Here is a 24,888-nt window from a genome sequence, read left to right on the forward strand (position 1 = left end):
GAAAACCACATAATTCTTTTCTTAACCCTATTTCCTTTAAGAAGTATTTTAAAGTAAATACTGAATTTTCAAGTTTAAAGATGTTAGGGTTCTTATATAAAATATAAATCTGTTCTACTAAACCCAACTGCTTACTCAAATAGTGTATTCTATTAATAAATGGGTGGTTTATGTATATATTTCAGGCATTTCATTAAGTTTATCCTTTCTCACATCTGCTTATCATGGGTAACCAGACTAGATCTCTTTCTCAAATCTATGTTCCTGGTGCTTAAAACAAACGTTCTTCCATATGTATTCTTCACACACACAAAAGCATTCACACATCACATACATGCATACATATACTACTCACATCCCCTTATTCATACTTTTTTTTCATAAATGCTTTTGGCCTGACTGGGAACAGCCACTGCTATTTGTTCTAAGATCAGTGTCTCCTTTTCCCTGAAATCTGCAGGAATGAACATCAGATATTAGTGAATTTTCTGTGGAGAAGAAGGAATCAGTATCCTGTCCGGTTCTCACTTCCTCTCCCTATTCTTCCTTCCTCACAAGCACCTGGTTAAGAAGTCACCTGACTTCTCAGCTGGTCTTTAGTGATGACCAGAGGAATAGGAGACATATCAAGGCAACTCAGTTATCTAGGTATGACACACCACTGTCATGACACACTCCTCCCTTGAGAGCAGTTTGTCATCCCCTCATCATCCTGTTAGCAAAAATATAAGTACATTTCTCTGTGAACCCAAAATGGCCAGACACATAGTTTCAGAAAAGTATATATCTTGTGGATGCAAAATAACTGATTTTATAGAAGAAAAATTTCTGTTTCTTCTCTCTTTCCCTTGATTTCTTTTTCCCTGGAAGGACAGATTAAACTCTAAAGCCACACACACATACACATATAATGTGGATTTTATGGGCTCAGTAAAGTTCACTGAAGCTCTATTTGATATGACAGAAATATATCTACATTTACCCTCCCTAATTAACCCTTTTGTGTTAAATCTTTGACATTTTGGCCTAATTCATTATGTACCTTAGGAAAAAAAAAAGACAGTCATTATTCTATACAGATAACTATAAATTCTAAATAAGGTTTTAGAACAGTTCTCTATGTGTCATATGTGCCATCGTCCTTCAACATTTTCACATTAGTCATCTGTAACACTGTGATGGTGGCAGCATCAAAGGAAGTTTTCAGGTCTGGATAGCAAGTATTTCTCAGAGTTCACATCCTAGATACAAGGAATTGAGTGTAGATTAGCTTCTTAACAGTCTCCAACCAACTCGAAGGAGATGAGGTGCCGAACATCTACTGTTATGATTGCCATTGTCAGAGTCCCTCTTTGCTGATTTGCCATCATTGGATGGCTCTGGAAAATCCACTTTTCATCTCTCTGTGTTTCCTGTATATCCACCATTTTCCAACCTGACCCTGGAATCTGTTTTTTCACTCTGTGACCTTTAACTTTATTTACCATTGTTCTGGGGTGCATATAGGTGGGCACCAGCTTTAGTGTCCAAAGTGCTTAAGAGGGTGGGAGCTTGAGAGTGTAGCAGTAGGATAGATGCACTGAAAACAAATTTATCAAAGCCTTTGAGCTTTTATAGGAAGGCTATAGGGACAGTGCCTGCATTTGTGCCCGCAGAGACACAGCTAGTAGTGCACAGCTCCATTTTGTTGGTGATGGGATCAAACAAGATGGTCTCAGAGCTGTGGTTGTCCCCATTCTTGGTTTTGGGTATGGAAGCACTCAAAAATTAGGGTTTCCCCCACCTGAAGGTATTTTTTATTCTTGAATAACATGCAAAAATAAGAAAACAAAGCCCTCTGGAACACAGAATTTTCTTTATCCTCCTCTACTTTACTTCATCTTTTCACACCTTGCTTCACTCTTCCTTGAAGGCTTAGGGTAGTCTGGTTTAGTAGATAAAAGAGCAAATGCTGATGGTATCTTAGAAGGCAAAATAATTCAACGTGTAATTTGTGGCCTTTATGCAAATCCATCTTCTTTCAGATTCACCAACTGGTATCACTTCTGAATCTCTCAGTTTACTAATTCTTAGTTCGGTACAATTAATTCAGTTTCCTAATAGACAACCTGAATTCATATCCTTGTGTTTTTATTTTCTGAAAGCATTTGATATTATTTAAGAGTTGATTAATATCTTGTCTTTGGGAGGCACACCCAGCAATTATCGGGACTTACTTTCTAATCTCTATACTCAGGGATAAATCCTGGAGGGGCTCAGGAAACCATAGATGGTGCTGGCGATCAAATCCTCATTGGCCACATGCAAAGCAAACAACCCACCTGCTTCACTATCCCTCTGGTTTGGTGCCTCATTTTTTTTCAGGACCAAATTTCCAATAATGAGAATATAAAACATCTCTGGACACTTCTCTGATACAGCATCTAATCAAAGAACATCCTTTACACATGGTAATTGGTTGTGTTTTTATCCTGAAAACCTCAAGTTCAGGAAGTAAGCATTGGAATGATAGTTTGAGTGTTAGAAAAATAGAGCAGGAGTTAAGGCTGGTTTCATGACTTACATGAAACCAACCCTAGTTTAATCCCTGGCACCACGATTCCGATTCCCAGAGCACCACTGGCAAATGGCCCTGGCCACAATGCTGAGAGAATCCTCAAGCACCAGTGGGTGTGGCCCAACACACACACCCCAAATTATTTGACACTAAAGAGATGTTTCTGGATTACAAAAGTAGATAGTCATCTTGCCAATGGAAGCAGATAAAGAAGAGATGAGTTAACTACTAGGGATTTCACTGGATATCTGATTAGGATTTACTACAAGAATTGGAGTCTGAAAAGAAAAAGTTGTAGATCAGTGACAGAAAGTTTCCTACAGAAGGAAACATGAAAGAAAGAGCACGGGAAATGGATAGTATAGTGCTCAAGTTTCTATCCTTGAACATAGCTAACCCCAGTTTGATCTCCAGCACTACATATGGTTCCCAGAGCATAACCAGAAGTAATTCTAGAACAAAGTCTAAAATAAGCGCTGACCATTACTAGGTGTGACCCAACCCAACTCCCCCTCCCCAAAGAAGGCATTTAAGTATTTCAAACCCCTAAATTGGATATTCCTCTTAGTTGCAGGCTGTATTTTAAAACAGAAATAAAACTTTTTTATTTAAAATCTTAGGTAAGAAAAACTGTGAAAAACTGTGATATGTTCACCATCTCACTGAAGATGGGTGCTTTTCTGATGATATAATGTTAACGATAGACAACTCAAACTCCAGACTGAACTTGTAGCATTTTTAATCTGTTCAAATGGTTTGGTCCCATATTTCAAATGATAAAGCCAATTTATCTGATACTCGGTTAAGAAGTTACCCTTTCTTTTTTATCTTACTTCTTGGGTTTTTAAAATACTTTTACCTATTCTCTCTGTCTCTCTGTCTTACTCTGTCTCTCTTCCCCTCCACTGTAGTTTGCACTATTGCTAATGAAGATTGCTAATGTACCATGCACATCACTTTATCCACTTTCAGTACCCAGTTCTTATCCAGAGTGGTCAATCCAACTGTCTTTGTCACGGTGGACCATTCACCACCACTCTTTGTGGCAAGTTTGCAAACATAGATTAGTTCACCTGATCCTCACTCATCTTTATTGTCTCTGGATATTATTACCATACTATCTTTTATTTTTCTTATATCCCACAAATAAGTGAGATTATTCTATGTGTGTCCCTCTCCCTCTGACTCATTTTACTCAGCATAATAATTTCTATATCCACTCATGTACAGCAAATTTCATGACTTTATTTTTCCTAACAGCTGCATAATATCCCATTGTGTAGATATGCCACAGCTTCTTTAGCCATTCATCTGTTCTTGGGCACTAGTGTTGTTTCCAGATTCTGGTTATTGAAAATAGAGCTATGGCAAGTCATTTTTTCATGTCACTGTATTCTTCAGTCTTATGTTCTGGTTAGCAAGTCTATAATAATGCAAAGAAAAGAGAAACTGAGACACGTGGAAGCCAGTGCCTTTTAGAAGTTGCTTTCTTGCTTCCTGAACTCCTAAAAATCTTTGTGTCTCCAAAAAAGATAAATGGCACAAATATGTACTTCAGCCTAATACCAGGAATACAGCCCATAGTGATGTTTCTTAAATTAAAATTAATTGTCTATAAAATCTTGGAATGGGCCCTAAAGTAATCAGTATCACTCATGGAGCTCTATTCTGTTCTCTGTTTTCCATTCTGTGAACTCCTTCCTTGCGGTGCACATAATCAGATGGCACCAATGGACAGCCACTACTGACAGAAGACATGTCCTTATGTTTCCCAAGGCAGTGGATATCTCTGATGTAGGCATTGCTCTAATCCCCAATTTCCTGAAGCTCTCTGAGTTTATGGAGGAAGAAAATATCAGGCCCAAACGTGGAACTTTATTATTATTTTAACAGCCATAGAGTCTTTATTTTTTACAAATAAGGAGGCCAAGAAGCAAAAATGTTTATGTGACATTCACAGGTCACTTGGCAAAATTGAGAACTGTTAACATCAGCTCCCAGCTTAACAATCAGTTTTCTTCCATCAACCTACACTTTGTGTTTAGTATTAGAGCTGTTGCTGATATTATTTTGTGCTGAACCAGCTAGTCTGTTTAATAATCAGTGGAATAATTTTTGCTCTATTATTTCTTTGTTCATCTTATTACTTGTAAATATCATTCCCCTAATATTCTTATTTTTACAGAACTGACTTTGGACTTTTCTTCCTTCTTAAAAATTGCATTATTGGTGCCAGAATGATAGTACAGTGCATCGGGTGTTTGCCTTGCATGTGGCTAACCCAGGTATAATTGCCAACATCCTATATGGTCACCTGAGCCTGCCAGGAGTAATTTCTAGTACAGAACCAGGAGTAACCTCTGAACACTGCCAGGAGTGGCCCCAAAATAAAATAAGACAAACAAAAATATTGCAGTATCATTAGACATATAGCATAATATTACTTTTAGGTTTAAAATATATCATTATTTTATACTTGAAAGTGATGTTGGTTTTTAGAAGAGTTTGGAGAACCTTGATCAGTAATTTCTATCAATACATATTACTCCTCGACTAGGAATGAGAGAAAGAGAGAATAGGTGGATGGGTGGGTGTGCAACTTGTGTGTATGTGAGAATTTTGTCTGTAACTAAGCCAGGAAGGTCAGGTTCCAGCAAGCACAGAAGCTCACCTGCTCTGAGTTCCTACTAGTTAGGTAGGCTAGTTAGTGACCATTAATGTTGCTAATCCAGGTATCAGGCCATGCAAAAACTGGTGATAGAGATGCCTGACATGTGCTTTTAGGCAGTGCCTAGTCATTCACACCAGTATTTAGGGATGATAGAAAGGCCTATCTAATAAAGAGTCTTTCTGAGGAACTATAAATGCATTATTTCAACAAGCACATGAAGTTACTCTTCATAACACCTCTTTTATTATCCTCATATAACACATTGTCAAAGAAGCCATAGAGGCTGGATATAGTGGGTAGGGCTCTAGCCTTGCATATGATCCACCAAGGTTTGATCCTGACACAATGTTCCCTCAAGCACTGCCAGGATATCCCCTATGTATTGCCTTGAGTGACCCAAAAACAAATGAAAACTGGAGCCATGAGGTAATGGGCCTAAATTTTCACAGTCAGTAAATAGAACGCAGCTTTGAAGTCAGATAGTATAGCTGTAGGAAAAGTGCTACGTTTATATACGTATCTCTTACTGAAACTTTCTTCAGAAAAATCACTGTAATATATGGCACATGTTCTTTATTCTTTTCTGTAGTGACCAATTTTTCTGCCTTTCACAGAAGGACTTACATTGTGGGAATGGCTGAAAGTCAAAATCTATTAAGTTGATATGGGAGCAAATTTGGGTAAAAAATTTTCTTGCCTACGATCAAAATAAAAAAAAATAATAAATTACTATTATTATTATTAAAAAAAATTGTCAACAATATGTAAGCCACTACGATCAAAATAAAAAAAAATTACTATTATTATTATTAAAAAAAATTGTCAACAATATGTAAGCCACTACGATCAAAATAAAAAAAATAATAAATTACTATTATTATTATTAAAAAAAATTGTCAACAATATGTAAGCCACTACGATCAAAATAAAAAAAATAATAAATTACTATTATTATTATTAAAAAAAATTTTTCTTGCAAAATTCCAAGATCTCTAACTACAGAGGCAGGATTTTATCATCCACAATGGAGCAGAAAGTTTCCAGACACCAACAAAGGACCAAGGGGAGAGTAAAAGAATATGTATGGAGCCCGTAGTTATTCCCATGACAGTATACTTCAAGGTCAGAGAAACCCTGTATCTCTTAGGCCAAGGGAATTCCCTTTCTAATTTCTTCAATATTTACTGTGCCTATGCAAGGAAAAAAAAAAAAAAAGGAAGCACAAATTAACTTTTTTTTTTGCTATTATTTGTTGCTTGTCCCCCCCCCCCCAGGGTTTTCTTTGTGTGTGTGTGCTTTGATTTTTGTTGTTGTTGTTTGTTTGTTTGTTTTTCAGGACCATGGTTATTGAGTGATTGGTATCTTTATTGCTGTGGTGCTTTTCGAGTTTTTTGTTTGATTTTTTTAAAAAATTTTTAGTATTATTGTTAGGTTTCTCCCTTTTTCCCTTTCTTCTCTTAAATTGATGTTTACAGCCTCTACAAGGACTTCTCCCATTTTTTGCTTGTTTGATTTTTGCCCCATTTTATTTATTTATTTTTCTTCTCTTCAAACAGAACCACATAATTTAAACAATTTTATCTCACCTCACAAATTGAGGGGGAAATAATGGAGGGTACCAAGACCAAACAGTTGTATGAATATTGAGTAGACATGCTAGAAACAGAGGGGACCACTTATACTAACAACCCAGGTGGTCACGGAGGGGGATGTGGGATGCATGCTGGGAATAGCGGTGGAGGAAGGACAACAATGGTGGTGGGAGTGCCCCTGATTCAATATGACTATGTACCGAAAAAATTACTGTGAAAGATTTGTAATCCACTTTGGTCAAAATAAAACTTAAAAGAAATTTAAAAAGAAGGAAAAAAAATACGTTTCTTGCAAGTGCTTCCGTTTTGTTGAAGCCTTTTCATCCATATGGAATAAGAGAGAAAAATAGCAAGATAGATTTCTCCTGTGTTCTTTGTAATGATACCAGCTTTGAGTCTAGTGGTTTTTTGCCTGATGAAAACAAATGTTATAGTAGGATGTGACCTTGTATGTATTTATAAGTCCACTAGTTATATTAATCAGGGCTGGAGCAATAATACATGGGTTAGTTAAGGCATTTGCTTTAGACATGACCAACCCCAATACCACCCCAGCACCACATATGGTCATCCAATCCTGTGAGTAGTGATGCTTAAACACAACATGATTGGCCCCCAACCCCTAGTAAAAATAATAATAATAATAATAATAATAATAATAATAATAGCATTTGTAAAACTAGAGAAAAAAAGACAATTAAAGCAGTCTGGGATGAAATTTAGGCTGGGACCAGAAAGCATAAATGAGTTTTTACTCGTGCTTTTACCAAATTTAAATTATCCAGGCCTCTAAAATCTCTATAGGATCAGCATTGATGTAGGTGTCAAAGATAGTGTCCAAAAGAGGCCGCAGGGCCCACCAGCACATATCTAGAAAAGAGTAGCTCTGAAACAGTTCAGGTTTTTCAAAATCAAATATTACAAATCAGGTACACAGCAAAGACTCTTTCTGTTATTTCTACTCAACAAACATGCCCTCAATCAGTCTCTCACGCATAAGAAAACTGAGACTTAGGGTACAGGACACTTGCTCCAGTGTCACAAATTAGTCAGGGGAAAATAATAAAAACCACAAGTATGTCTGTCTTTATGACACTGGTACCAAAGCAATCCACATTTTCAGTATATTTAAATGAGTGAACTCAATTATTATTGCAAGTTCTGGGAAAAATAATTGTGTATCTTAAATTGTGTACACTAAATCTGCATGCTTAGAAGTCTTATAAACAGACATTGTTGGCTATTCTCTTTTTGGTAACAGCTTTTTAGCAGTAGTTGAGTTCTTGCAATTCAGTATTTTCATCAAAACTGTACTCCACTGGCCCCAATAGATCTGTTAATATTACTATAGTCACCCCTTCTCATTAGGTTTCTCTTTATAGGAAAATATAAAGTCTTTAGAAAAATCCCTGGACAATCAAAATTTATAAATAGTGCCTTCTTCTTACATCTACCCCTCTTTGGTTATATTCACTAAATAACACGATGGTACCCCCCCCCCCAACTGAAGGGCTATGGTTCCTTAATTATAAATTTCTTAGCAAAATGATTTCTTGGTTCCAGGCACAGTACACATAAACTGATTTTGCATTCTTTCACAATCTCTTTGCTGCCAAGCTATAAAGTTGATGATATAAAAAAGTACCAGCAAAAAACCAGCAATTTGGGCTCTAGAGATAGAACAGAGGTTAAGGCACTTGCTTTGCCTGTTACCACTTACAATCCCTTGAGCACTGCAAGGAGCAACTCCTGAGTACAGAGCCAGAAGTAAGCCCTAGCATCATGGATATGGCTCAAAAACAGAGGAACGAAGTAAAGGAGGGAGGGAGAGGGGAAGGGTAGGAAAGAAGAAAAAGTAAGGAAAGAGGAGCTCAGGGACAAAAAGGATGAGAAATATTTTGGGAACTGTTGCTGTTCTTTCTACCAGTTCTCCCCAAGAAGCCAAGTTGTTGAAGTTATTGCAAGGCTTCTAACGTGTCATTGCTCCCTACAGCTACTCTACTCTGACAAGGAAATGCCAAGCACCTGGAGTTCCATCCTCTAAGTAAAGAGCAGGAACCTCCTAGCAGTGGTCTCAAACTCAATTTATCTGAGGGCCGCAGGAGGCAAAGTCGGGGTGATCCTTGAGTGCAAAGTCAGTAGTAAGCCTTGAATATTGGGTGGTGTGACCCAAACAACTAAAACAAAACAAAACAAAACATTCCTCTAGGCAGGGCCACAAAATGTTGTACTGAGGGCCGTTTGTGGCCGTGGGCCATGAGTTTGAGACCCCTGCTCCCCGGCTACCTCACCACCAACTTATTACATAGGGCAAATCACTGCCCCATGCTGACCCCTGGATCTGCCCGATGTCTACTCATTTTCAGATGCATGGAAATGAAAGGAACAAAGAGCTCCAGATGGGCTTTCTTCTCTGAGGCTCCCAGTTGGTCTCTGAGTGGCTAAGCGAGGCCCCAGTTGTAAGAATGCAGTGATGCAAAGCTGCAAATGCCAAGCATGAAAGGCTTGTTTGGCAGCTGTAATGATCTTGAAAATGAATGTTTGGAAACTGTCTCAGTGGTTCCTTACAGCTCTATTTGAAAAAAAATCTCCTTGGAAATCGCAGACCCCTTTTCCTGATTCCTAAAGGGACTTAAATCACACTCCCTGGAGAATAGACCTGCTTGCTGGCAGCTCTCTCAAAGTGTCCTCAATTGCCAGGTCCAGGCTTGTAGACATCCTCCTGGAGCATGTCAGGTCAGAGTGCCGGCACATATCAGTGCACTAAGAAGGTCACACAGCTCAGAGGGTTAGAGATAGAAGAACTGCTAGGACCCTACTCAACCTATGTGGGTGGCACCTAGCATTGAATTTATGACCTCACACTGGCAAGATGTGCTTTTAAGCCATGAATCATTGTTCAGGATCCCATCATCCCAGAATTATGAGTGCAATCTGAACCTCAAAATTGAATTCTCTTTTCTTGGCCCATTGACCTTAACATGAAGGCTAACTTGGCAGCTCTGAACTTAATCATAGACACCTACAAGACTTATCATCCCCCTAATCAACCCCTAATCTCACATAATCAAATATGATTGGCTTGCCCCAGTGCACATTGTCTTAAGGAGAGCACCATGCAGGCAGGCTTGGCTACTTGCTACCCAGAGCAGACCATTTACCAGGGGCCTCCTACAAGAGTTTGTGTGGGATTTGGGGGTAATGCATTCTGAGTCAGACACTATAGGTAGACATCCAGCTTGCTTTAACATACCTATAAAGAACTATGGAATCTTCTGAAATCTAAGAATCCTTGCTCCAGTGATCTAGGTTGCCTAATAACTAATAGCAAGTGTGGCCAGCCCAGAAACCACCTCAAAGTCCACTGCCCTGTAAGGAGCATCAGGCTAGAAACAACTCATGTGGAAGAAGCTCTTTCTGGCATTTAGAAATCCCTGACTTATCAGCCTTCAAGGCTTTTTTCATATCTGTGAATTGTAATGCCAATACCCTCCCCATTAGGCAGGGCCAGGGTCAGGCACCCTGTTCCCCAACATCACCACCACCCCCAAACGACAGGCAGTGTAACCAGGTGGGGACTTGTTTAAGGATCTGATGTCTTTAAAGAAGCCTGATTGTGGCTTTGCTCTCAATCTAAGGGATCCAATGATTGAGAAGTGTGGGAGAAAAGCCACTCCTAGAAGCTGTGAGGAATAGCAGGCAGCTGAGTCTGGCAGAGGATCAGAAGATTAGAACATATGGCGCTGGGTCTCCAGTACACCAGTGGGTGCCCCCAAACCATAGGCCTGAACATTGCTACCTGCAGCTTGGGTGGAACTGGAGGGAATCAAGCTGAGTGGAGTGACTTAATGGGAGGGAGGACAAATTCGGAATACTCTGTCAGCTGTTGAGAACAGAAACCAAGTTGAAGAATGAATGATGGTGCACAATAATAGTTCCTGAGATTCTGCCTGGAAAACTGACTTAGCTAAATGGGGTGCACAGGGGTAGGGGATGAGGAGGGACCTTGAGACAGTGACAAAGGGATGCTGATACACTGGTAACAGGTGTGGTGTAGCAGCACTGTGTTCCTGAAACATGAACAATATTGTAAATCATGGTGAGGACATACATTTCATCAGTTTAAAGCAAAAACCTCAATACACAGCCCTGGGAGACCAGCATATCTCCTCCCTCCCTCCCTCTTTTCTCTCCGTCCCCCTCTCTCCTCTCTCTCTCTCTCTCTCTCTCTCTCTCTCTCTCTCTCTCTCTCTCTCTCTCTCTCTCTCTCTCCTTTCTCTCCCCCTCTCATTTTTGATTCAACAAAATAATAAGTAACTTGACATGAGTCCAAGTAGTTAATAAGATCCTAAAGAGGAGTTTATAGTAAGCTGGAAATAGACATGGCAACCCACTGCAGAATATTCGGGGAAGTGAGATGAGTGGGGAGGACCGGTTAAAATGGCTCCCTCCCCTCTGCAAGGCACGCCCAGACTTATGTCTTTGCAAGGAAGAAGGGTTGCCCACAGTGCTGAGAAGAATCAACCCATGCCTCCCATGCTGCATTCAGGCAGAGCCAGGTGTTCCTAAGGACTTCCTAACTGTAGTTTATTTGCTTTGATTGTAAAGTGGAGGCCCAACAGTTGCTGAAGTTAGAAACTATCAGTGACCCCAGGGTATGGCATCCTACATCCAGAGATGCATAGAGGCTCTCTGGAGATCCTTAGAGGCAAGCAGAGCTAGCTAGAGAGAGCAGGACAGAGTTCATCCTATGAAACTGGGATTTAAAATCCCTGAGATAAATAGAGCTTTCTATCCACATTCAGAGAGGTCTTAATGACTCCCCCCAATCAGTTACCTGATTTCAAATAGTCAAACTATTCCGTTTGACGATAGTTATTAGAACTTTAGGGGTGGGGAAGATAATGGGTCCTACATTGATTGCATTGAAATAAGGTAGTTTATATGGCTTGTTACAACCTGTTAACATAGGTGGCAGGATGCAAATGCATATTTAGTTGTCTTTTAATTTCAGGCTTATTAATTGCATGTTCATTTAATTAAAATTTAGTTTTATTTTTAGGGCTTTGACTTTATTTGTTTTTCTGCTTCTCTGCTACTCCCAGTTAGTAAGATAGAAATCACAAAAAGCTACTGGCAAAATTCCCCAGTATAGAGAAGGACACAACTTTCTCACTTCACTCTGTTAAAGTAATTAAATATTCTGTAAGTGAAAGTAAATGTAAATAGGTCCCTTCCCAAATATGCATGGTCAGCTCAGATTCCTTTTATGGTTAGGAATATTTGAGATCAGGCACAGATATTCATGATGTAATCATTTGAAATCGTTTAGATGATCCATAGTTTCATACATATATGTTTTATATTCATATTTTATGTTATAAAATTATAATGTTCTCAGAAAGGAAAAAAATTCCCAATGAAAATCTAAGATTTTTAATGAAGGCAGAAACCATCTTTGTATCCTTTTACCCAATTTGTCTCATTCACATCTTTTTTTCTCATATTTCTTTTTTTTTTTCATTTTTTTCTTTATTTAAACATCTTGATTACATAAATCACTGTGATTAGGTTTCAGTCATGTAAAAATAACCCTCCTTCACCAGTGCAACATTCCCACCACCTATGTCCCAAATCTCCCTCCATCCCACCCCACCCCCACCTGTACTCCAGCCAGGCTTTCCAGTTCCCTCATTCATTCACATGATTATGGTAGTTCTCTGTGTAGTTATTTCTATAGCATATTCACCACTCTTTGTGGTGAGCTTCATGGAGTGAGCTGGTGTTCCAGCCCTCCTCTCATTGTCTCTGAGGATTGATACAAAAATGACTTTTATATTTTTTAAAACCCATAGATGAGTGAGACTATTCTGTGTGTCTCTCTCTCCCTCTGACTTATTTCACTCAGGGAGGGAAGGAGGAAGGAAGGAGAAAGAAGAGAAAGAAGAAAGAAAGAAGAAAGAAAGAAAGAAAGGAAGGAAGGAAGGAAGGAAGGAAGGAAGGAAGGAAGGAAGGAAGGAAGGAAGGAAGGAAGGAAGGAAGGAAGGAAGGAAGGAAGGAAGGAAGGAAGGAAGGAAGGAAGGAAGGAAGGAAGGAAGGAAGGAAGGAAGGAAGGAAGGAAGGAAGGAAGGAAGGAAGGAAGAGAGAGAGAGAGAGAGAGAGAAAGAAAGAAAGAAAGAAAGAAAGAAAGAAAGAAAGAAAGAAAGAAAGAAAGAAAGAAAGAAAGAAAGAAAGAAAGAAAGAAAGAAAGAAAGAAAGAAAGAAAGAAAGAAAGAAAGAAAGAAAGAAAGAAAGAAAGAAAGAAAGAAGAAAGAAAGAAAAAGAAAAAGAAAAAGAAAAAAATAGCTTATGAAGTCTACTTGGGTGTGAAATCACTCCATTTGCACTTGCGATATTTCATTCAGGATAGCTACAAAGAATTAATAAACCAAGCGAATCAGGAGAGAATCATGGAGTCAGTGGTTTCTCATCTTGTGGTCTCCCTCTGCACACCAAGACAAATCGAAAACCCTCTTTATTCTACCAATAAAAATTCAACCTGGAGAGGGAAGGTCTAGTGAGAGATAAAAGTACCTATCCAGGTGGACTTTTACATATCAGAGATATAGATAAAAAGGAAAGAAGAAGTTGGGGGACTGCCTTTATTTTGGGTAAAAGCAGAGTATGAACTAATACTTGGAGATAGGGAAGGCATATCTTTAAACACAATATTTGTTGATAGAAAGGAAAGTAGTAAAAGCTAAAAGACTGAAACTGCCAAATACAAAATTATCTTTAAGTTCCAAACCAAACTTAATTTTTTTATAATTATCTTTATTTAAACACCATGATCACAAACATGATTATAGTTGTATGATTACAGTCATGTAAAGAACACCCCCCTTCACCAGTGCAACATTCCCACCACCAATTTCCCAGATCTCCCTCCTCCCTACCTCCCCACACCTGTACTCGAGACAGGCTTTCTACTTCCCTCATTCATTCACATTGTTATGATAGTTTTCAGTGTAGTCATCTCTCCAACTGCACTCATCACTCTATGTGATGAGCTTCATGTCACGAGTTGCACCTACCAGCCCTCATCTCTCTTGTCTCTGAGATACTGTTAAAAATGTCTTATCATTTTTCTTAAAGCCCATAGATGAGTGAAACCATTCGGCATCTTTCTCTCTCCCTCTGACTTACTTCACTCAGCATAAGAGATTCCACGTACATCCATGTATAGGAAAATTTCATGACTTCATCTCTCCTAACGGCTGCATAGTATTCCATTATGTACATGTACCAAAGTTTCTTTAGCCACTCATCTGTTGAAGGGCATCTTGGTTGTTTCCAGAGTCTGGCTATTGTAAATAGCGCTGCAATGAATATAGGAGTAAGGAAGGGATTTTTGTATTGTATTTTTGTGTTCCTCGGGTATATTCCTAGGAGTGGTATAGCTGGATCGTATGGAAGCTCAATTTCCAGTTTGTGAAGGAATCTCCATATCGCTTTCCATAAAGGTTGTACTAGACGGCATTCCCACCAGCAGTGAAAAAGAGTGTCTTTCTCTCCACATCCCCGCCAGCACTGCTTGTTTTCCTTTTTTGTGATGTGTGCCAATCTCAGTGGCGTTAGGTGGTACCTCATAGTAGTTTTGATTTGCATCTCCCTGACGATTAGTGATGTTGAACATCTTTTCATGTGCCTTTTGGCCATTTGCCTTTCTTCTTTTTCAAAGTGTCTGTTCATTTCTTCTCCCCATTTTTTGATGGGGTTAGTTGTTTTTTTCTTGTATAGTTCTGTCAGTACCTTGTAAATTTTGGATATTAGCCCTTTATCTGATGAGTATTGGGTGAATAATTTCTCCCACTCAGTGGGTGGCCTTTGTATTCTGGGCACTATTTCCTTTGAGATGAAGAAGCTTCTCAGCTTAATATAGTCCCATCTGTTTATCTCTGCCTCCACTTGTTTGGAAAGTGCTGTCTCCTCCTTAAAGATGCCTTTAGTCTCAATGTCCTGGAGTGTTTCACCTACATGTTGTTCTATATACCTTATAGTTTCAGATCTGATATCAAGGTCTTTAATCCATTTGGATTTTACCTTTGTACATGGTGTTAGCTGGGGGTCTGAGTTCGCTTTTTTGCAAGTGGCTAACCAGTTGTGCCAACACCACTTGTTGAATAGGCTTTCCTTGCTCCATTTAGGATTTCTTCAAACTTAATTTTTTATTACATTGTTTTCTTTTAAGTTTATCCAAGTTCTCTTCCCTATTCTGGAATCCTCTGCAATATTAAAAAAATATTCAATACCCATAATTGATAATCATGTATTTCCACTTTATTTTATTTTATTTTCAGGGGTTTTTATTATATCTTCACTTAAACACCTTGATTACAAATATGATTGTAGTTGGGTTTCAGTCATGTAAAGAACACCCCCCCTTTAGCAGTGCAATATTCCTATCACCAATGTCCCAAATCTCCCTCCTCCCCACTCCACCCCCACCTGTACTCTAGACAGGCTTTCTACTTCCCTCATTCATTTTTATTGTTATGATAGTTCTCAATGTAGTTATTTCTCTAGCTGCACTCACCACTCTTTGTGGTGAGCTTCATGTCGTGAGCTGGAACTTCCAGCCCTCCTCTCTGTCTCTGAGAATTATTGCAAAAATGTCTTTTATTTTCCTTAAAACCCATAGATGAGAGAGATTATTCTGCATCTATCTTTCTCCCTCTGACTCATTATTTATTTTTGTGGGCAATAGTTTGAAATAGGAGATTCTTGAGTAGAACAAGTAAATGCCCTGGGATTATACTTAGGCAGAGTTGAATAGAATAGCCATGGGAAATCACCAGACCCAAAACTAAAATAGTGGCAGTAGGACAAAAATATAAAAAAAAAACATATTTTGAAAATTATTTCCAAAAACCTCTTAGACTTGACATCTGGTGGGGCTTCAAGAAAGACAGCTAGAATTTGTGCTGAGGGACTAGGGAGATAATCGATAGCAATGGAGACTAGAGGACAAGAGAGAGGAAAAGAGTTTTAAGTATTATTTTCTATATATATATATATATATATATATATATATATATATATATATATATATTTGAGGTGCTGTCAGGGCCTCCCGAGGGAATGCCCACAAAGGAAATCAGAGTTTCAGAAGTTCTATGATGGAACAGTAATATCTGAGTAAATCCTGGAGCCCTGAGTACCTCTCGATGTACCAAAAAAAAAAAAAAAAAAGGCAAGAAAACAAAAAAACTATGGAGTTAAAGTCAGGGCATAGGGCTAACGGTATTTTGAGAGCATACTTCCCATGTTCAATCCCTACAGCCTCATGGTCTTCTGATCATGGTCTCCAAGAGTGACTCTTGAACAATATGCCATGTGTAGTCCATGAGCACTACAGGATATAATGCCAGAAACAAAAGTAATAATAATAATAATAATAATAATAATAATAATAATAATAATAATAATAAAAAAGAAAAATCTCATTTGAACTTGGAAAAATCAGAGTTACTTCTCTTTTTAGGAAAATAAAAAATTCTCTGCTTTTTCTGTTGTCTCTGACTTTGACTCAATCCTCAAAAGTGTTTGGTCAATTTTAGAAGTAAAGTGAACTTAGCATTCTGTGGAGCTAAAATATCAAAACCTACCTTTCATAGTTTATTCTTTCAGGACATTCCCTATGTAGAAACAAACAGGAAATGAATGGCTACAATAACTAGATACTTGCAATATAAATACATTTGTTAACTTTAGACCATTTTCCTAGGCTTTATTCTCCCTATACAACAAATTTTGTTTTATTCTGAGGGAGGGGGAAGCATTGATTATCTAAATTTAGATGTCAGCCTGTGTATACCTCAAATTTAGTACTTGTACAATTTTTATCTACTAAATCATACCCATCATTTAGGAAACTCCAAAAACAAATGCTTTAAACCCTTCATTTCCTTTGTGTTTTCTAAAGGTCAAATGCTGCAAATACTGGCCAGATGACACCGAGATATATAAAGACATTAAAGTTACTCTAATAGAAACAGAACTACTGGCAGAATACGTGATCAGAACATTTGCCGTTGAAAAGGTATGTTTTCACATTGTTTTTATTTTATGCTCAGGCATTAGTGCCACTGGCATCATTAACTCACCTAAGGAAATACGTCTGTGACCATACCTGAATGCAGGTAGGCTCATCGTAGTGATTTTTCCAGATTACATCTTGCTCTCTGATTCAACAACAGTATCTTTGAAGTAAAGCGTTCCCATGTCATAAGAACTTTACTGTGAAAAAATAACTAAAAAATAATGCCCATTTGTCTCTTTCCTTTTGTTATTTCTATCCCATTGGTGTTTTCAACCTATCTCTTTCTGTTCACACTTTGAAAAATGTCCTTCATGTTGTATGTCCATATGGTATATATAGGAGTGAGTTCATGTCAGTGTTGAGACATAGGTCCTAATTCCTGGAACAGCCACCACTACCTCCTGTGGCTTTTCAGGGCAGTATATTTTCCACAAAGAAATAATCTACAAGAACTTAAGTGATTATCTTCTTTAAATATGGAACTACTGCATGAACTACTGCCTCCATCCATCCTCACTCCCATGATTTTAGTCTTCTAGTTGGTGGTTTTGGCTTGGGGAATGCTATGCTTTGGCTCTATCTGTCTCATCCTAAGTGCATGGATGGGCTTCTTCTCTGGGAAGCGCTGTAGGGCATAACAGGGAATTTGCTTATTCCCCCTCTTTCTGCTGACATAGGGAGGGGCCGGAAGTGAAGCAAACTGCAGTCCATCCAGAGAAGTGTCACAGGTAGGCTGGGGGAAAGTGGAGGTGATGTGCCTGGCAAATGCTCTCTCTTCTTGCCTTCTATGGGGACACAAGTTTTGGTCTCTTAAGTTCAGTCCTTTTTTCATTTTTTTTTATCAAGAACTTATTCTTCTTAACTGATCCCTGTAGTGGACTGAGCAATTCTGTCATGGATTCATTTGAGGAAAATGTGCACTCATCCAACAAGATAGTAGGTCCCCTTGGAGGATCTGAGTGTTAAGTGAGCTGCAAGGCAGTGAGTTGGCTCTTAGCCTTCCTCTCTATTCTCTGTTCTCCTTGCCTCTAAATGCACTTTTTTGGATTAGCAAGACAAGTTTAAGGGAATGAAGAATATTGCATCATCTGCTTATTGGCTAATTTGCCCTGACATTTAGAACTATCTAGCCTAGTTTCCAAACCATATTTGCCATAGAATCATAAGGCTGAAAGATCTGATTTTAATCAGGTTCTCATACTATTTAGCATTTTCCCCTTATTTAATAATAAGACAGAAGGCTTTGGAGACTTCAAAGACTCATTTCTTAAAGTTCTAAACCTTGCACACTGGATATCATTTTTATCTTTTTTATCTTCCTTTTTTCCTATCTATCTTTCTTGGGCACGACTGAAGGAGAAAAAACCATGGAGGATTTTGTATGGCTCTTGGAAAGAGCCCTCATGAATAACTGCATTAAGACAGATAATGATAAAAGACCCTCAATATTTTTTATTTTAAGAATCATCCAAAGCCATCACTTAAACATGAAGCTCTTTGAACAATAGTCAGTTCTCTAATAAGCTGAAAATGCTTCTTATGCTAAAAGAAAGGTTTGTTTGTTGCTCTTTTTTAACCTCTTATTGTACTCTCTTACATTTTCAGCTGCTCAGAAATGTTTCTGAAATACCCAGCTATTTTAGTCATCAGACAACTAGCAAAGAGGTGGTGGAAGAAAAGGAAGGATGAGAGCTTATTAAGGCATATGGGAAAATCAAAATGACACATTAGTGATTTTCTAACAGAGCAATTGGAATCTTTAAGGAAAACAAATCATTAGTACTTCTGTGGAACACTTCTTGTGGGTTTTAAAGTTTCTCATTAGAAGTAAATGAAAAAAAAGTCAAGCATGTACTTTAAAAGTCCTACAATTCTGATTCTATTTTGAAAGCATGTTCTAGAAAAAAGCAAAAAGGTAAAAAAGGGATTTGAGCACTGGGCACTCCAGAAAACCAGGTAGAGGTGTTGCAGTTTCAAAATGACAAGTTCTGGGTCTGCCTGGAATTTTCATAGTCCCTTTCCCATTTATATAACTGCTCAGCACTCAGAGGTTACTGCTCTGCACTCAGAAATTACTCCAGACAGTATCAGGGAATGTCAAGGATCAAATCCAGGTCTGCCATGTGCAAGGCATATGTCTTACCTGCTGTGCTATATCTCTGGCCCAAGACCTAAACAGATAAATGGTAAATAGTCCCCAGGATCTTAATAAATCAGTTCAAAAGTCTCCATGGATTCTAGGGTCTGGTGAACTGATCTCCATCTGTCCTTTAGAAAAAGAGCTAATAAAGTTCATCCAAATCTGTGTACCCAAGAGGTATCCAGACCTCGAGAATGAAAGTAGAACTGTAGTCCTACTATCTTAGAGACATAATATGTATATAATGATTCATTCACTCCTGCCAGTATTTTATTAATCACTCACTTTGAGATAGGCACAAAGTGTCTTGGGTTCTTCTCATTGTAGACAATCATTTTTTATAGAATAGTATTTTTTAGAATGAAAATAATCAAAAGCTTCATTGGTCTTAAGTTAGGAAACGTTTCAGCTATGATCACTGATCACATTTAGGGTGGCCATCTCAAAGATTACAAAATAGGAAAATGAGAATCTGCATATTGGCAAACAAGAATTAGAATTGGTTCCCAAGCCATTTCCTTAGCTAATCTTGTCACTAATGAGAATATCTGAGACTGCAGCCTCTTTGGGGGAAAGGTTTGCTATTGCCCAGAAAATGACATTTACTTAGTTTGAAAATGAGTCTTAAATCAGTGGAAGGTCCATCTGGTGATAGATGGAGTTCGGGACTTTGAGATCCTGAAGCTGAAATCTAACAGCACTGGATGGAAAATTCTTCAAAACTAAAATATCATGTGGGTTTGGAGTGATAGTTCAGTGGATACTGGGCTTTTTCTTGCTCACAGCTAGCCTGCTTTCATACTCAACACCCCATATGGTGCCCCAGTCTACAAGGAGTGATCACAGAGCACAGAGCCAAGAGTAATCCCTGAGTACCAGTGAGTGTGCCCCTAAAATAAATAAATAAATAAATAAATAAAAATAACATGTATGGAATAAATAAATACTCTCTGACCCTATTTTACATAAATAATATGTGGCATAGGCTTCATCACTTTGTGGATAAGTTTAATATCAAATGGGATGTTGCCCAGTAATCATAAAAGAAAGGTAGGGGAAGAATCAAGAGAATGATAGTACAGAGGGTTCCAATCCCCAGCATCACATGGCTGGGAATAGCACTGGAGACCCCTGAATATTTCTTGGGAGCCCCCTATCCCCAAAAATGGAAGAGAGGTTCTCTAAGGAACTTGGGAGAATTGGCCAAATGTTGATTTCAATGAAAGGAAAAATGAGGCTCCCAACTACCTCATTATTCGACTCTGGGCTCAGAGAATGTATTCAACAGGTGACAGTGTTGATTTTCATCTGACTCTCTGATGGCTTAACCCTTAATATTCAAGATCAATTAAAGAGTAGCATGATTTTCAAAAGGATATCAAACTTCAGTGGTTTTCATTAAATTTAAGTATATAAACACTGAGAGCAAAAAAAAAAGTGTTTCATTGTTTGTGTCTTCTGCTTGGGGGTGGGACAGTATAGATCTGCACACCAAGTGGTACTCAGGGCTTATTCCTGACTCTACACTTAGGGATCATTCCTAATAGGGTGTTGGGGGATTGATTACATGGGGTTATGGCAATCAAACCCAGTCAGACACAAGCAAGGCAAGTGCTGTGTCCACTGTACTATCTCATTGACAACTTGTTTGCCTCTTTTAGTTTTATAAAGCCCATGACAACCTTGAATTTCTTTTCTGCTCCTAAGTACATGTGAACAATGATAAGTGGTGTATGTGATCAGAATAGTGGGTATTTGATGTTATGATAGAACAAAACTGGACTGGAAAGATAACCCAAAAGGCTGGGTACATAATTAGCATGCAGGAGTCCTGAATTCAACCCCTGACACTGCATGTCCCTGAATGCCACCAGGCATGGTCTCTGAGCATAGCTTCAAGGCTACCTCTAGAGCACTATTGCATGTGGGAAAAAAAAACTAGTTAAAAGATAGAATAAAAACAAATCCAGAGCCTACTATGTGGAGATGGCATTTGGTAAATAGTCATTACATAAGAAAGGGAAGAAAATGAAATTTTACCTCAAACTTAGCTTCAACCTCAATTTGGGAAATAATTCTTGTTTTCAAAAGAGACTGTTCTAGAAACACAGACTGTTCCAGAAATACTAGACTCAGAAAACAAAATTATAGCTATAAATCAACTTAATTGTTCTAAAAACAAGTACAAGCTTTCACAGAATGAGTCTTTTCTTCTGCCTTCCTTCAGTTCAATGGCAAAAAATCCTCTGTCTTCAAATGACTGCTAGAATTGGATCTGCCACATGCAGAAATTGACTTCCATGTAGCTCTTTCTTTGCTTCCAGGCAGGCCAGTTTCATGGCCACTTGAATAGGATAGGCTCCCTGGGCTCTGCGGCCCCAGCACCTCTTACCAGCTTTGAACTTACCCTGATGGCTGATGATTGGAGCTGTCAATTAAATGTTTGCCCTCATTATGAAGAAAAATATAACAAGCAAATTGCAAAGGAAAAGTTTCTCTCTCTCCTCTCTCTCTGTGTCTCTCTGACTTCTATTGGAAAGTAGTTCTCATTCATTCTTCCTCATTGTTACTTATTTTGTGGGGGGAGAAGATGTTTTGGTTTGTTTGGTTTTTGGTTTTGGAGCCATGCCCAGGGGCACTCAAGACTTACTCCCAGCTCTGTACTCAGGGATCACTCCTGACAGTGTGCAGGGGACCATGTGCCTCACTAGCTGTACCATCTCTCTAGCAGATTTGTTTTGTCCCAGTCTGTGCTCTGAGAAACACCTGACATTGACACAGGAAAACAGAGGATCCAGAGCAAGGGCCTTGCATTTCAGTAACTGTTATTGAGGACAAATAGATCCCCTTCTCCCTCGCTCAGGTCCCTACTCTTTGCCTTTCTCTGTATTCTCACACTTCACAGCATAGGATGTCAGTGACACATAAACTGTTAAAGACAGAATGGAATTGCAGGAATTCAAAGAGGACCATTCTTTGGCTGGAATTGCATTTTCCGCAAACATCACCTCTCCTTTCTCCCCTTCCAAAACCATCATACCTGTGATGAACCTTTCAGAATGCATGTTCAGTCTGAAAACCATCTTCTCTCATCAGTTCTGAGTTGTCTAGTCCTAGGCTTACTGAATGTGTGGTGTTCCTCTGGGTGCTTATCAGTTTGGTCTTTGCTCCCTTCCTGTGGCAGAGGGGCGTGCATGAAATCCGAGAGATCAGGCAGTTTCACTTCACTGGCTGGCCGGATCACGGAGTCCCCTATCACGCCACGGGGCTGCTGGGATTCGTCCGACAAGTGAAATCCAAGAGCCCACCCAATTCAGGCCCATTGGTGGTACACTGCAGGTAAGCGGAGCCCCCCAGAGCCCTGGAAGTAAGTACAGTGGGGAGTGGGTTCAGAGTCTACTCTGGTGTGATGAAAATGTTGGGGATCCCCATTGAAGTTCTGGTTGCACTTCATCATGAAGGTGCTCATTGAGTTTCTATAACTTAAAATGGTTTGCTTGGGGCCAGAGAGATGGTCTAACAGTATGGTTCTTGCCAGTTCGATCTCTGGTACCACGTATGGTCCTCTGACCACTGAGAGTGGGGTGGGTAATTCCTGACCAAAGTCAGAAATAAACCCTGGACACCTCCAGGTGTTACCCAGCCTCAAGGTTTGTTGTATGATTTTCACCCCAATAAAGAATGAGAAGATGGGGCCAGAGTGGTGGCACAAGCAATAGGGTGTTTGCCTTGCGCACGCTAACCTAGGATGAATGTGGTTTGATCCTCTGCATCCCATTTGGTCCCCCAAGCCAGGAGCAATTTCTGAGCGCATAGTCAGGAGTAACCCCTGAGCATCACTGGGTGTGGCCCAAAAAGCAAAGAAAAATAAATGTAAAGAGAGATACCAGCAAGCCTGTTTCTTCTCACTGATACCTTCTTGTCATTCATTTAGTGCTGGTGCTGGGAGGACTGGCTGCTTCATTGTCATTGACATCATGTTGGACATGGCAGAAAGGGAAGGGGTGGTGGACATCTATAACTGTGTCCGGGAGCTGCGTTCTCGGAGAGTGAACATGGTGCAGACAGAGGTACTTTCTCAACATTCACAACTTGATCCCCACTATCTCTCCACATCCCTACCCTGCAAAGCCAAGGGAGCTGGGGGAGAGACAGATTGCTGTTCTTCAAACTTTCCTAGGAAGGGACCAGAGAGCAGGAAGGGTGTTTGCCTTACACACAATCAACCATGGTTCAGACTCAAGCTTTACATATGGTACCCTGAGCCCTGCCACACAAAATTTCTGAGTACAGAGCCAGGAGTAAATACTGAGCACAGCAGGTGTGCCACCACCAAAAACAACTTCCTAAGAAGAAAATAATTAATATTCCAGTCCTTCTCTCCTTTCCTTCCCCTCTCTCCTCCCTTCTGTTTACCCTTTCTTGAAGGTAATAGAATATGCAGCCAAGAACCTAAATTTCCCTACATCTTTGTATCAAAGGACCCATAGACTCTCAGCATTAAGCATTCAGAATTTTAGCAGCTTTTCTTCTGCTGCTCTCTCAAACTAAACTGGTAACCAGAGCAAAGCCACTGCTGAGGAAGAGCCTGGCATTTTTACCAAGTGGCTTTGGGCAATTTCTGTGTACTTTGTTCTTTTGTCCATAAAAATTCTGCACAGTGCTCTGGCATCATGGGAATTTTCCAGTTTTGTAGAATTGCTTCTTACCAAAAAGTACTTCTATAAATTTTAATTCAAGGTACATTGCAAATTTAAACTTTTAATAAAAAGCATTATGTTATGCTTCTAGGAAATATAGATTCTTACTAAAAATATTTGCTTTAAATAAGCTTCCCTCCCATCACCTGTAAAATAACGTAGGAAGTAAAATGAAAAATAAATAAGAATATCTTACATTTTGATTGTGCATAAGAGTGCATGCAAGCCATAGGAAACCTAATTCCATTGTTGAGCCAACACAAAAAAATAGCATAAACTAAAATCTTTTAGTAAACTAAAAAGATTACTTTCATAATCTTTTTCTTTGGACTAGTGATTTGTTTAAAAATATTTTTTGGGGTTGGAGTCCACACCTGACTGTGCTTGAAACTTGACTCTGCATTCAGAGAGGGCTCAGAGCATCATATGTGGTGCTGAGGATAGAACTGGGCCAGCAGCATGTAGTACAAGCTAAGTGCCCTATCTACTGTACTATACTATCTCTCCAGCGTTTTAATAAAGTATTTTTAATCTCTTACCACTGATAAAATTCTGTCACAGCCACTTTCTCACATGACCTTTGTTGAAGTGTTGCTTAGCTAAGAGGGAGCTGTTTCTTAGAACTAAAAATCATTATTTATAGAAAGCAAGGTAAAAAAAATATAATGAGACATTTTTGTATCTCAGGTAATTAAAAACACATAAGACATACGATAAAACTTTACTAATTAATTGTAAGGAAAGTCAGTGGCAGCTGAGAATTAGAGAACTCATTTTTAAAATTGTGAACTTCTTGTACACATAAGCAAGAACTTATCTCTAGGAACATACCATAATTATTGCATTGATTAATGTTTCAAAATAACTAGTTCTAAAAATCAGAACTGCTTATTGTCATGGCAATGTTGTGTTCTTCTGAACCTGCTTTTCACTTTTCAACTTACTAGCAAATTGGTTATTATAGATAGATGTATTTTAGCTCTTTTCCTAAGCAGAAATAATGTTGATTTCTAAATTCAAGGGATCATTTTACAGAATTGATTTTGCCATAATGACACTAGTGTTACAGTATGTATCCCCAAGTATTTATGAGCTGATTGGTTTTAATCAATCCCTCAATACTTGTTTGTGGAGTCCCTATTTGTCT

The 24,888-nt window shown here is 38.8% G+C and overlaps 1 protein-coding gene across 1 annotated transcript in view; it reads left to right on the forward strand.

The window, feature by feature from the left end:
- PTPRM (protein tyrosine phosphatase receptor type M) overlaps positions 1–24,888 on the forward strand; it is an 829,551-nt gene that overhangs the window by 780,779 nt on the left and 23,884 nt on the right. Inside the window, exons 24-27 of the mRNA XM_049769948.1 lie at positions 16,785–16,901; positions 17,579–17,629; positions 22,226–22,380; positions 22,976–23,111. Of these exons, the coding sequence (XP_049625905.1) occupies positions 16,785–16,901; positions 17,579–17,629; positions 22,226–22,380; positions 22,976–23,111 (459 nt within the window). The remainder of the gene's footprint in view (positions 1–16,784; positions 16,902–17,578; positions 17,630–22,225; positions 22,381–22,975; positions 23,112–24,888) is intronic.

Source organism: Suncus etruscus, chromosome 3 (genome assembly GCF_024139225.1).
Source record: "Suncus etruscus isolate mSunEtr1 chromosome 3, mSunEtr1.pri.cur, whole genome shotgun sequence".
NCBI classification, from domain to species: domain Eukaryota; kingdom Metazoa; phylum Chordata; class Mammalia; order Eulipotyphla; family Soricidae; genus Suncus; species Suncus etruscus.